Source organism: Lepidochelys kempii, chromosome 6 (genome assembly GCF_965140265.1).
Source record: "Lepidochelys kempii isolate rLepKem1 chromosome 6, rLepKem1.hap2, whole genome shotgun sequence".
Taxonomy (NCBI): Eukaryota; Metazoa; Chordata; order Testudines; family Cheloniidae; genus Lepidochelys; species Lepidochelys kempii.
This window is the reverse complement of record NC_133261.1, coordinates 113,258,980-113,271,750: the sequence shown is the minus strand read 5'-3', so window position 1 is coordinate 113,271,750 and position 12,771 is coordinate 113,258,980. Positions and strand designations below refer to the sequence as shown.

The following is a 12,771-nucleotide window of genomic DNA, read 5'->3' as shown; positions in this document are numbered from 1 at the left end:
GATGAATGAAAATGAGCCAGCTGGCCTATTGCTAGTGTGTCATGCAACACAGGGCAACAGAACTAAGAAGGTTGCTTGAATAAGAGAAATACAAACCTTAATAATTTTAAAGACAAGACATAACCCATGAATTCTGAGTTCCCTTGTCTAGGAACAGCTCTATTAAAAAGAGGGGAAATGGTCAATACTGTATATAAGGAACTGGAATTGAATTTAGAATAGTTTATACAGAGGAAAGTGGCCATTAACTGCATAAAAAACAATGTGAGAACATTCAGTTTGCAGGGCATGAGTTTGCTTAACTGACTAACTAAAATGGCTTCTGTATTATATGCGGAATGGGAAATGAGACCCCCCCCCAGATGCCATTTTGTATTTTTCAAGCAAGTCTTTGATGTACCAGGTCTTCAAATAGGTCTATTATAGGCTTTTAATAAATTGTGTAATACATCTATGGGACATACAGTAGTTGAATGTTAAGTACAGATGACATTTTACAAAATTGGAAAGAACTGAAATAGAGCAAAATCTAACAATGTCTTATTCCATAAAACTTTTTTTCCACATTACATGAAATATTATACTATAAGCTAGACTAGAAAAATATGACAAGGTCTTTTTTTAGTTTCTACAAAGTTTTTTCATCCAGAAAAAATACAAAATAACCATTGAGTTTCAGATAGACAACACTGTTGTACAGAGACAAAATAATGACACATAGACCTACAAATTGAAGAAACAGGGCTTGCTTTTTAAAAACAATGTTCTCTCTTTCCACCTTGCTCTTTTCTCTAGAGTGTCTGGCCTACTTTCAGGAAAATACAATTTTTTTTTTTTTTGTTCTGTGAGTTTTGTTAAACTGAGGCCATTTGGCTTTAGTGGAAAGCTTTAATTTTAAGAATCCATTCACTTCCATTAAAATGCTTAAAAGGAGTAATATGAAAGAGGAAACAGGGAAGAGGAAAATGATTAGGTTGAACAAATGAGAAAGTACAGCAACTCTGTATGGGCTGTAGTCCTATGTAATTCAATGAAAAAAGTAATACTGTGTGGCTATCTTGCCAATTTATGCCTAGGGTTTTTTGTTTTGTTTTGTTTTTTGTGCTTCCTGGGAAAGTCCCTTTGTCTTCAGCTGGAAACAGGATATGGCCCCTATGGGGTAAGAAAGGGTAAGTTGTCCAAAAGCAGAAAGAGAATATTGGGGAATAATCAAGTTTTTCCATTTTGAAAAGAAAAATAAATGAGGTGGCATGTTTCAAGTCACCCCAAGTTCAGTTGGGCAAAGCTGCAGGTTATTACTTCAGTGAATTCTCAGAGCTAAACTCAGGGTTTTTCCAGGCTGTTGTGAAAATTCTTGACAAGGAAAGCAAAAGTCCAGTATTTTAGAGCATGCCACACACCCACTCAGTTGCCTCACTGCTGTGGTTGGCTACCTGTTTGTTTTTTCTGTCATAGTGGAAGTGATGTAGATCATACCAACTTAGGCCCCACTGCCCTGCTCCTGTCAGTGCTGTGTTATCACTGCATCCATGCCTGGTCCCTGGGTACTCAATGTGTTACTCAAACAAAAATCTTGAGTTTGTTCTCACTTTTTTTTGGTAAGAGCAGTGCCACTAAGACCACCAGGCAGAAGGGGCTAACAAGAGTCAGCAGCCAGACGCTGCAGAGGGCTATGAGGCCCTCCTCAAAGCTTCAGGTACTGTTATGAATTCTGGACAGTCTTTAGCCAGAATCCCATCCAGCCAACAATCTCATTTTGTGAAAGAAAAGGTATGAAAGTCTACAGCAAAAGGCAAAACAGACTGTTATAAATGTTTGAAGAGCAAAGTTCAACCAAATATTACATTATAACTATACTACGCTGCTTATAAAATGGTCACAAATCCCAAACACCCCAAATAGTGAACTATATACATATACATACATTAATGTTGCTTTGAAGTAAAATAGTCTCTTTCCTTTGTACTAATAAACATTCATTCCACAGAATTCTTTGTACGTAAATATATTAAATTTGGTGGCTAAGAATGTATAAAATTATCTTATTAACACATCTGGCCAGTAAATTTTATTGATCATCACACACTGAAAAGCTTCCGCTAGAGAAAATTATTACTGGACAAAAGAATGCACTTGAAAGTAAACAGAGTAAATGCTGGAAGAAATTGTATTATTTCTTTAAATCTGTAACAAGCTGCTTTTTCCATCTGAGACATTAACTGGAAATACAGGACCCATCCAGTCCTGAAAAGGACGGAGACGTGGACAGTTCTAATTCCATAGTTTACAAGGCTTTTGTCAGTTGAAGAGTGGAATCCTGCTGAATGTATGCATATCCTCCATCAAACACTATCCACTGGGTAATATTTCTGGCCCAGATCATCCCCTCCCATGGGATGGGGCCCAAGGACAGGGAATCTCTGTAAGGCTCCTCTCTGTTGGGGGCAAAGCCGGCTCCCCAGAGAAGGCTGTAGGGCCCATCCCCAGACATGGCTGATATGGAGAATCCAGGGGAGCCCAGGGCATCCCTGGAGGTCCTGTGTCCCAGCACCAGCTCTGGCCTCCAGAAGATGGCTCCATGGGAGCTGTGCTACCAAAGCCTCCCCCTGGCTGCAGCTGCACCCAAGAGCTTAGCAGAAGAGATTAATGCAGGTCCAGCCCATATTACTTTTGCTGATTGATGACAGGGCGGGATGGGGGAGGATATGCATTTACCCAGCACTATCCCACCCATTCCTACCAGAAACTGCCCTATCTTCACTCCCTCCCCTGGCGCAGACCTCACACCATGTGGCAAGGCCTCAAAGAGTCCAGAGGAAGGCTGATACCATTGTGGTCCCCCACTTTTGCAGGTCGAGGCGGAATGGTTTGCACCTCTCTACTTATTTTTGATACACTAAACATAATGAAAGAATAATCACAACAGTTCCTATTAACATCTTGGGGCAAATTCAGCCTTGGTGTAAGCAGGGGCCATTTCTACTGGTGTTGGTGGCGATGACACTCAGTTACACCAGGGCTGAATCTGGACCCTGCAGTGTGTGTGTACAAACAGCACAGTCAACCCCATCAAATCTACAATAAACAGTCTCACTTCACAAACACCAGTGACTAGCTATTCCGGTTCAAGAATTGTACATCAACAAAGCATTTCTAAGACTTTTGCTCCTTGTTTAAAACACTGTTAATAAGAGGCTGGTTCATTTGAATTTGCACAGATTGGTCAAAGGGAGAGTACTGCTCTTTTCTTCACCTGTAAAGGTCATCTTCAATTTCTGTGTAGCCATGTATGCAAATGTTATACTTGTGTCTCTATACAAAAAGTTACAAAGTCAAAGAGTGACATTATATTAAATCTATTGTCCATAATATCACAGTGCTAGTTTTAAATGGCTAAAAACAAAGAAAGGTTTTAGATTTTAAGATGTTCCTTCTGTAGAAATGCAAACCCTTTGTGCTGCTGTTGAAAGCAGCTTGGTTCCAATAAGGCGAATCCACTAAAATGTGCTAATTGAAATTGTGAGCATTTTCACTTTGTGATCTCACAGTAACTGGAATGTATTTCCTAATGTGTCCCATTGTTTCCTAAGGAAAATTTAAACAAATAATATGAATCCCAGCCTGAAAAATTAAATGTTCAAAAGAACAGTTCTAAAGCCCATACACTTCTTACCATGTACTAACTAAATAAAACCTTTGCAGATTTAAATACAGATTACTTTAACATGTCTTCAGAATGTGTTAGCTTTTCAACAACATTCACAATGAAGTTTCACTTCTGAGGCTGTGGAGTTCCTAGTCATCCTTTTCAGTTCTGCTTTCAGTGTTATCTGTATTGCCTTCCACTTCTGGAGCTGGATGTGCTAAAATATCTGTAAAGAAACAGTTCATTGGTGTTTATTTCCCCATATGACTATGATAACCTTACTTGATTCACTGTGTTCACTGAAGCAGATGATGTGTATTTATGGGCTCAGACTTGCAATTAGTAATTAACTGTACTTGCAAACCAGCTGTGAAATCCAAAATAAGAAACACTAACTACACAGTGACTTGACTTTACAGGTGACTTCAGAAACCGAAGACTGATATTATGCAAATGGGGAAGTACTGAGTCCTCTTGTTTGAGATATAATGCCCACTGAAGTCATGGCAGTGTATTGGCTGAGTAAGGACTACAGGAGCATGCCTTATATATCCAATGTATTAGGCCTTCCACTACTTAAGGACCTCAGGTACAAGTGTCAGAAAAATGTTGTGGTCATGATGTGCAGACCAGATTTTTGAATACAGATCATGTTCACATTTCCTCTTGGAGCAGACAGAAGGATTATATTCTTCTATTGCCTCCAGCCTAAAATCCCAACATATTGACTGACATGGTGAATGGTTTGATTGATTTCAAGAACAGAACTATTTGTCCTTCCTCAATTTTTGGAGATAAGGGGGGCTGCGTGCACTGAAGAAAGATTTTGCAGCCCCATCCTGCAACCATTTTTCTCACAGGCAGTCCTACTGAAGTCAACAGGAGTTTGGGGTAAGAAGGGCATGCAGTTTGGGATTCCAATGTTGATGCATTTAAATGCAAACTCCATAAAGGTTTAAGAAGACAGTCCTTTTTTCTTGGCCTCAAGTATTCTACTATCTATAACAATCTACAGAATGTAGGACTTCATGTAAGAACTATACCCTTACACGTTTATATCTTTTAGCCAGATATTTACCACCCATAGTCATAATAGTCCTAATATATGTATGTGTTAGCGTGTATGTTGAACTAATGCATGTTTCAGTGACATAGTGATGCTTTGGAAACATACAGTTATTAAATACTTTGCTTCTAGGCTTTTATATATATAAATAGAAGGGGATTATGACTGTTGACACATTTGTTTCCCAGTTCAGAGTGAAGTGCTAATAATGTGCAATAAGCTGGCTGTTAGCCAGCTGAATGACCAGTGGTAAACTTGAGTTTTAGGCATTTCAGATGCTCAGCAGCTAACCTTGATTGTTCATTCCTTAAACAGATCTATATTCACCTCAGGTATTTCGAAGGCACCTGTCCCTGTAGTATCTAACTACACATTTAGTGGCTTCTGTATATCAGCAATGAATTCCAACATATTACCCTGTCTGGAAATGTCATTTTTGTATAGTGGAGGGTGAAGATCATGAATTCATACTTTCCAGATCCATTTGCTGCTGTTGAACACAGACTCTTTGGTCAGCAAGGGGATTCTTGTCTTCCATGGATTTCAGGTCATCAGGTGGCCAGCGTAGCTCTCCACTTTCAACTTCCCCTGACTCAGTTGGCTCTACCACAATTGATGGCAACCTTTTTGACAGCTTGGGGTACTTCTCACATGAATCTGGAAAAGCCTAATAAAATACTGGGTTATATGTGAGTCAGAATAGCACACACTGATATTTTTTGTATTCGGGCTGTGATGGTGAGTACAACAGAAGGCCTTCATAGGGAAGAGGTCCTCCTCCTTCCTAACTAACTCCAGGGTATCCTCCCCATTTGCCACTCTACTTTAATATCCATCATACTGTAAAGAGTGTGTGTCCCATCCACCCTACCTCCAGTCAAGAGGTACTGGATAGCATGCCATTGACACAGCTCCTTAATTGACTGATGTAATCACTGTCGGGGATTCACAGAAGCATTCCCTCCGGTTAGTGCTATGTGCATTGTCCTATGCACTGACAATCCTTGATTGTCTGAAGAGTAAGAGATTGGGCCCAGGAATCCAACACTTCTCCAGCATGCTGTGCAAGCAATTAGTGATCACTAGGGTGACCCAACATATTTAATAAAAATATTAAAAGAGTTAAGCAAAAAATTCCATTTCAATATAGGTCGCCTACTAGTCTAACATTCATATGTAATCACTGGAGGAACTGTAAGACACAAGACCACATCTGTGTTACTAAATCACACATCTTCAATCCTTTGCCCTTCACTACTATTGCTCAGATGTGATTTATTCATGATTTCTTGCCATGAAAGTTTATTTAGAAGCCAACATTTCGATGAGCTATTTTGTAAAAGGTACAATTCAATATTTAATAGCACATTCATGCAAAACAGGCATCCATGGAGACCATCATAGCCCAAAGAACAGCTCAAGTTATTATTTTTAGTTGACCCATTAAATCTCCAGGTCACACACTATATAGAAATCAAAGATAGAAACAGAACTTTTTTTCTTTTTTTAAAGGTAAGAAGCTTCATATATTAAATTGAAAACTAGATATTCTTAGCAAAGGATATATTACAACTTGTCAACAATTGTCTTTTGCTTTTCAACATTTGTAGATCATATAGTATTTTTGAATCCTTTGTTTTCTTAGGAAAGTAAGAAAATTAAATACAAACGCTTCCAGCATGTTAATACAACGTTAATATTGTTGCCACTTTGCTGAAGCCTTACACTTGGATCTTCCCCAGCTTTTCTATGTTCAAGTCAGTACAGGTGTATTGTGTTATTTTCTTCTCAACATTTAAATTTCTCTTTATAACACTAGAGGAGAGTTGGAGACTAGTGGACGAAGCAAAGGACTGGGGGGCCAGGAACTCTCAAATTCAATTCCAGGCTCTGCCACTGATTCACTGTGTGATGCTGGGCAACTCACAAATTCCACTCCCACTCCCCCACCTCCATCTACACTAGAGTTATAACTAAATCAGGGAACCCAGTTACATCATGGTTGTTATCTGACCCAGCTATAACCCATTTCCAGTTAGAAGTAGAAACAGGACCTTTACCATGTTCCCCAACGAGGCTAAAACATTGAAAACGTGGTTCAGGTCCTGTCTACGTGACAAACTGGAAATGAATCACAAGACAACTGCATTTTACCAGGTGCCTTGACTCAGAAAGTGGGCATAACTAAGTAACCACATGACCTTATTTTTGTAACCCTCATCCACTCAGGCTCCTAGTTACCCCAAATGTTGCGGCAGCTGTCATGTGTCGTATCATGTCTTCTATTAGAATGTAAGCTCTTTGGGGAAGGCGATGTCTATTCCTGTATGTCAGGAAAGCACCATTTTTGGCACTGCTATGATAGATAAAATATGTAACTGTAACCTCTGTACAGGTCTCCCCATCTGTAAAATGGGAAGGATGATAATTCGCTACCTCACAGTGGTGTTGTGAGGATTAATTAGTGTTTTAAAGCTCCCTGAAGATGCAGTGTTACACAGCATGCTTAATGTGACAGACTGCTAAAGAAATTATTAAATAAAGGCCTTCAGTATACTAGAAAATTCCACTGTTTTAGCTCAACAGTTTAACAATTGTTCTAGTTAAACCTTTCCACCCCTAAAATAGATGCACTTTAAATGGCTGGACCCTTCCTTATTATAATCAGGGTTGGTAGCACACCTAGTACTAAGGTTGCCTGACACCTCCCATTATATGACCATATTTTCAGCTGCTTATAACTTTGCCAAACTTTAACCATTTGGTTTGAAATTCTCCATCTCAGATGTCTGCCTCACACTGAATTTTTCTGGAAAATTTTCAGCCAAAATTGTTCAGCTGTATATGGGAATAGGGCTAGGGAAAAATTATAAATGGGTTGGAGCAGGGACTTGAAATCTGTGTGAGGCATATGCCTTTTGCCTTCTATGGGAAAACCTGCCCAAATTTGCCCAAGTATTAAACCTTTGAAAAACTGCAGTTTGTACATGCTTAGTAGAGACTTAGGATTTTAGCTGCTAAATTCCATCTTCACTGAGCATGCTCCTGCCTGGGGCCGAGCAAAACTTTCCCTGCAATTGCAGTTCTGGGCTCCTGTGAGCAGTGCTGGCTCTGGGTCTGATCACCTGAACTGGGAGCAGGAAGAATGCGTCTCTCTCGTGTACTCTCAATGACCCCTTCTTGGGCCAGCCAGTGTGGAGAAGGAAGCTGCCGGATTTGCATGCAGAGCAGACAAGAGTCAGAGTGGCGGGGGTGGGGAAAGTAGATTGGGACAAAGGGTGGGGGGGACGGAGACTGGACTAAAGGCTGGCTGGAGGGAAAGAGTGGGAGTTGGGATGGGGGGATCTAGTCCTGGCTGGGCAAGGAGACTGGCAGCTGGGGAAAAAGTGATACCGGTTGGGGGAGGATACAGGAACTAAGAGCTGTTGGAGCGGGGAAAAGGTGGTGAGGAGAGACAGATGTGACTAAAAGCCAGCGTGCAGGAGGAGAACTGGGCCTGGCTGGGCAAAGAGATTGGGTCAAGGAATCCTGGAAGGCAGGAGGAAGGCTGAGATTGGACGAGGAGCTTGGTGAAAGAGATTGGGATTGGGAGCCAGTGGGGACAGGGAATGTGGGTGGGATGGTGGGGTAACTGGAGGCCAGGGTATGCGGGGAGAGAGGGAGATCAGATGAGGAACCAGGAGGGGATGAACTGGGACTGGCTGGGCAAGGAGACTAGGGACAAGAAAATGGGAATGACTGGGCAAGGAGAGTAGGAATGAGACAGGAGAGATCGGGACAGAGAGTCAGGTATGATGAGACTAGGACTTTAATCCTAATTTAATCCTGAAATAGATGATACGCATACTTGCAAAATCTACTTTTTTTAAAAAACAGTATGTTATGCCTTGTTGATAAACTTTACTCTTTGTCCGTACTGTAGCCCTGTCAGTGTCTGAACATTTATTATTGCATGAAACAAGGCTTCCTCCCATTCAAGTCAATAGCAATTTTGCAATTGGCTTCACTAGGAGAATGATCAGGATCACAGACTTTACATTTTTAAAATTAAAACTGAATAGGATTACAAGTATATTTTAGACATTGTTTTTCTGTGTCCCTTACTGTCAGTTGATCTAGGTTGCTGGTTAACGTATAAAAGCTACCAGTTGTATTACGTTGCATATGTTTTTTGTAAAGCAATACAAAATACTTTCTGATTCAGCTGAACTTACCTGGGTAGAAGGGCCGCCTTCTTCCATAACAGGTTCCCGTGTGTTCATCACCTCTGTCATGCTGCAAGTATTAAAATCAAATTGGATAAATTCAGCTTTGCACTTGTTAAAATAATTTTGTTACAGGCTGTCTTTTAACATAACCTCTTGAAATCTGTTTACTTATTAACAGTGTTTTTCCTCCTGTCAAGGTTCCTTCCCCACTCTGAACTCTAGGGTACAGATGTGGGGACCTGCACGAAAACCCCCCTAAGCTTATTTTTACCAGCTTAGGTTAAAACTTCCCCAAGGTACAAACTATTTTACCTTTTGCCCTTGGACTTTATTTGCTGCCACCACCAAGCGTCTAACAGATATATAACCGGGAAAGAGCCTGCTTGGAAACGTCTTTCCCCCCAAAATCCTCCCCAAACCCTACACCCCCTTTCCTGGGGAAGGCTTGATAAAAATCCTCACCAATTTCAATAGGTGAACACAGACCCAAACCCTTGAATCTTAAGAACAATGAAAAAAGCAATCAGGTTCTTAAAAGAAGAATTTTAATAGAAGAAGAAAAAGTAAAAGAATCACCTCTGTAAAATCAGGATGGTAAATACCTTACAGGGTAATCAGATTCAAAACATAGAGAATCCCTCTAGGCAAAACCTTAAGTGACAAAAGGACACAAAAACAGGAATATACATTCCATTCAGCACAGCTATTTTATCAGCCATTTAAACAAAACAGAATCTAACTCATATCTAGCTAGATTACTTACTAAATTCTAAGACTCCATTCCTTTTTTGTTCCCAGCAAAAGCATCACACAGACAGAGAGAACCCTTTGTTTCTTCCCCCCTCAGCTTTGAAAGTATCTTGTCTCCTCATTGGTCATTTTGGTCAGGTGCCAGCAAGGTCATCCTAGCTTCTTAACCCTTTACAGGTGAAAAGGTTTTTCCTCTGGCCAGGAGAGATTTAAAGGTGTTTACCCTTCCCTTTATATTTAAAACACCTCCTTTGTACACACAATTATTGCTCATAGTCACAGGACTACTAAGATTGGGCCACATGCTACACTCTGCTATATGGTGCAGGAAGTTGCTAAACTGCCAAATGAGGAGCCAAATCCATGGGGGGGGGGGGCGGGGGGCTGCAATATGCCCTCTTGTACGCCACAGACTCCCTGGAGGTCCGTCCATCTGGTTGGCACTTATGGCTCTTGGAGGTACAGTCAGAGGTGGGGAGAGGTATTGTATCAGATTCTAGATAGATAGGAAAGGAAAGAGCTGGCAGAACAGCTGCTAGACATGACATGGTCCTTTTCAGTGTGAGCAGAATTCCAAGCAGAAATCTACAAGCTGTTTATTACTGGTTAGTCCTGACATCTCTGGGTTTATGTGGTCAACCCTCTTCTGCCTCTGAATGGGAGATTAGAGAAGAAACTCCAAATTCCCACACTCCTTGATAGAAAAATTGGCACTAGGGCAGCATTTTGCAAAGCAGAAGTATCAAAGTATTTGTGTTGGGGGAAAACAGAGAAGGAGAAACATATAACAAGAAATCAAGGCTAGTTTGGGGCCTGCCAACCTTGACAGTGACCTGTTAATTATTAATATATGGTCATATAGATTGTATCTATAGGCAAATATGTACCCAAAGAAATACTAAACAAACTTGAACTAAACTAACTTGTGATATTTTATAATGACAGACGCTTACAATGACAAGATGTCTTTATTATTTATTTATTTATTAATGACACAATAATTCCTACTAAACCATTAACTGCATTCAACCAAATTGTTTTGATGTCTAGGGGCCAGACTTTCAAAGGTGTAGATAGGCACCTAGTGGATTTTCAAAAGCACCTAAGCTGATTAGGCCTGTAGGACCAGATTTTAAAGGTAGTATCTGGGCACCTAGCTCCTGTTGAAATCAATGGGAGTTAGCTACCTAAACACCTTGACAAATCGATCCCCCAAATCTTATTAAACCAATGGGTGTTAGGTGCTTAACCTGCTTAAGTGTGGCTATAAATCCCACTAGCACCTATCTGCATCTCTAGGCACCTAAATGCCTTTGCAAATCTGGCCCTAGCTTTCTTCTGATTCTGTCTAGCACACATAACTGAAAATAGAGGGATCTAAGAGGGACCAGACACTGGCAAGGAGATGGTCACACAATGATCTTCACTACAGTGAGTTACTTAGTCTACTGCATGTCTATTATTTATACTTACTTCCATACAATTAGGATTTTCCCCATACTTGAGCTTTATAAATAAAATATTTGTCCTTCTACTGAAAAAAAATATGGTAGTGACTGAAAATGACACAAATTATTAGGAAAACTGCAGCCATCAAAAGATAAATCAATCTCCCAATTAATTATCTAAATGTATGATCTACCGACAAAATGGGCTAAAATCATCTTGGGTGTAACTCCATTATTTTTAGTGGAGTTATGCCCTGGATGAATTGGGCCCAGTGTGTTTAGTTCTATCTACTAAGAGTTCAGCAAATGAAAAGCTACTCACTATGTGAGACTCCTTTAGAATATGTAATGCCGGCACTATCAGTTACACAGTTCTGCTATTTGCCACAGCAAAGACTGTTTGATGCATTCTGAAATGCCACTAGTCCTATTGGTCTCATCTCTCAAACTGAGGCCTACATTGTTAAGACTATTTCTACACAAAACAACAAACTAACACATCTTAAGGAGAACATTTTTCAGGCCCATGTGACCAACTGCCCCATGAATCTAAAACATACAATCTCTGGAGTTAATATAAAACTCTTCACAATTACTTTAATTAACAGCAGCACAGAACAGCATGGTATCATTGGGATTGTAAAATCCCACTGAATCATGTTTTTAAAACCAAACCAAACCAAACCACAGATCTGCTACAAACTTGAGATTAGACATGGGCCGGAACCAAAATCGCAGAAGCATTCTCTGGCTTCAAAAATTTCTTTGGCCAGATTAGATCTAATATATGCTATTAGCTCAGTTGAATTCAATGGTGTTTATTCTGATAGACAGCAGAGTAAATGAGAGCAGAATCAAGCCCATCATCTCTGCAGTGGGCAGAACCAAAAGCCTGAATCTGAGCATTCCTAAGCTTAGATGTTCTAAATCCACATCAAAATCTTCAAGTTTTTTCAAGAATCTCCAGATTCTGTCCATTATAGATAGAGGTTCAAGATGAGGGCTCTAATCTGGGACTTGGACCCATCCTAAGGAGATAGGAAGATTGACAGACATTTCACCTTGCTATTCACTCTGCTTCTGCTATCCAGTATTGAAAACACTTCCCTGCCCTTGTTCCATAGAGCAATAGCCTTATGCATATATTTAAACGAGTTGTCTAAGCAAAAAAATGTCACTGCGACATAATGAAATCTCATTATTGGTCAATAACTGACTTGGTACTTCCCTGAGACCATGGTAAGCCCTGCACATTGTTTCTCAATGACTAAGATAAATTATTCTGGCTGGGAAAGTGGAGACTGTCGTGCCAGCGTCACAAAAGATGCCTTAGTGAATCAGAACTCAAGCTGTTGAAGTCCAGTTCATTCCCTTCAAAAAAATCTATGGACCTTCAGCATTTGGTTCAATAGGATGGCAGAAGTAATTGTACTTCATGCATTTCAGAAAAGAATGTAGGGCCATAGAATTGGCAAGGAATTAGGTTTTAACTGAAATAGATTAATTGTTCACAAGCTCTGGTTATAAACACTGAAGGAGAGCAAGAGCTCTCTCTATAGTCTAGGGAATGCAGTGATGTTTGTAACACACTTAACTAAGTATTTAATATTAATAGCTAGCAATAAGAGAACTGAAAATGCAGCTGCACATCAA

General features: G+C 40.1%; 1 protein-coding gene across 1 annotated transcript in view; it reads right to left on the bottom strand.

Annotated features, from left to right (window-relative positions):
- Window positions 1-412: 412 nt before the first annotated feature.
- The window catches only part of LBHD2 (LBH domain containing 2), a 29,946-nt gene continuing 17,587 nt past the window's right edge, over window positions 413-12,771 (bottom strand). The window contains exons 3-5 of the mRNA XM_073349718.1: window positions 8,927-8,987; window positions 5,184-5,379; window positions 413-3,872 (exon numbers count right to left, since the gene is read on the bottom strand). Coding sequence (XP_073205819.1) covers window positions 3,796-3,872; window positions 5,184-5,379; window positions 8,927-8,986 — 333 coding nt within the window. The 5' untranslated portion in view covers window position 8,987 and the 3' untranslated portion in view covers window positions 413-3,795. The remainder of the gene's footprint in view (window positions 3,873-5,183; window positions 5,380-8,926; window positions 8,988-12,771) is intronic.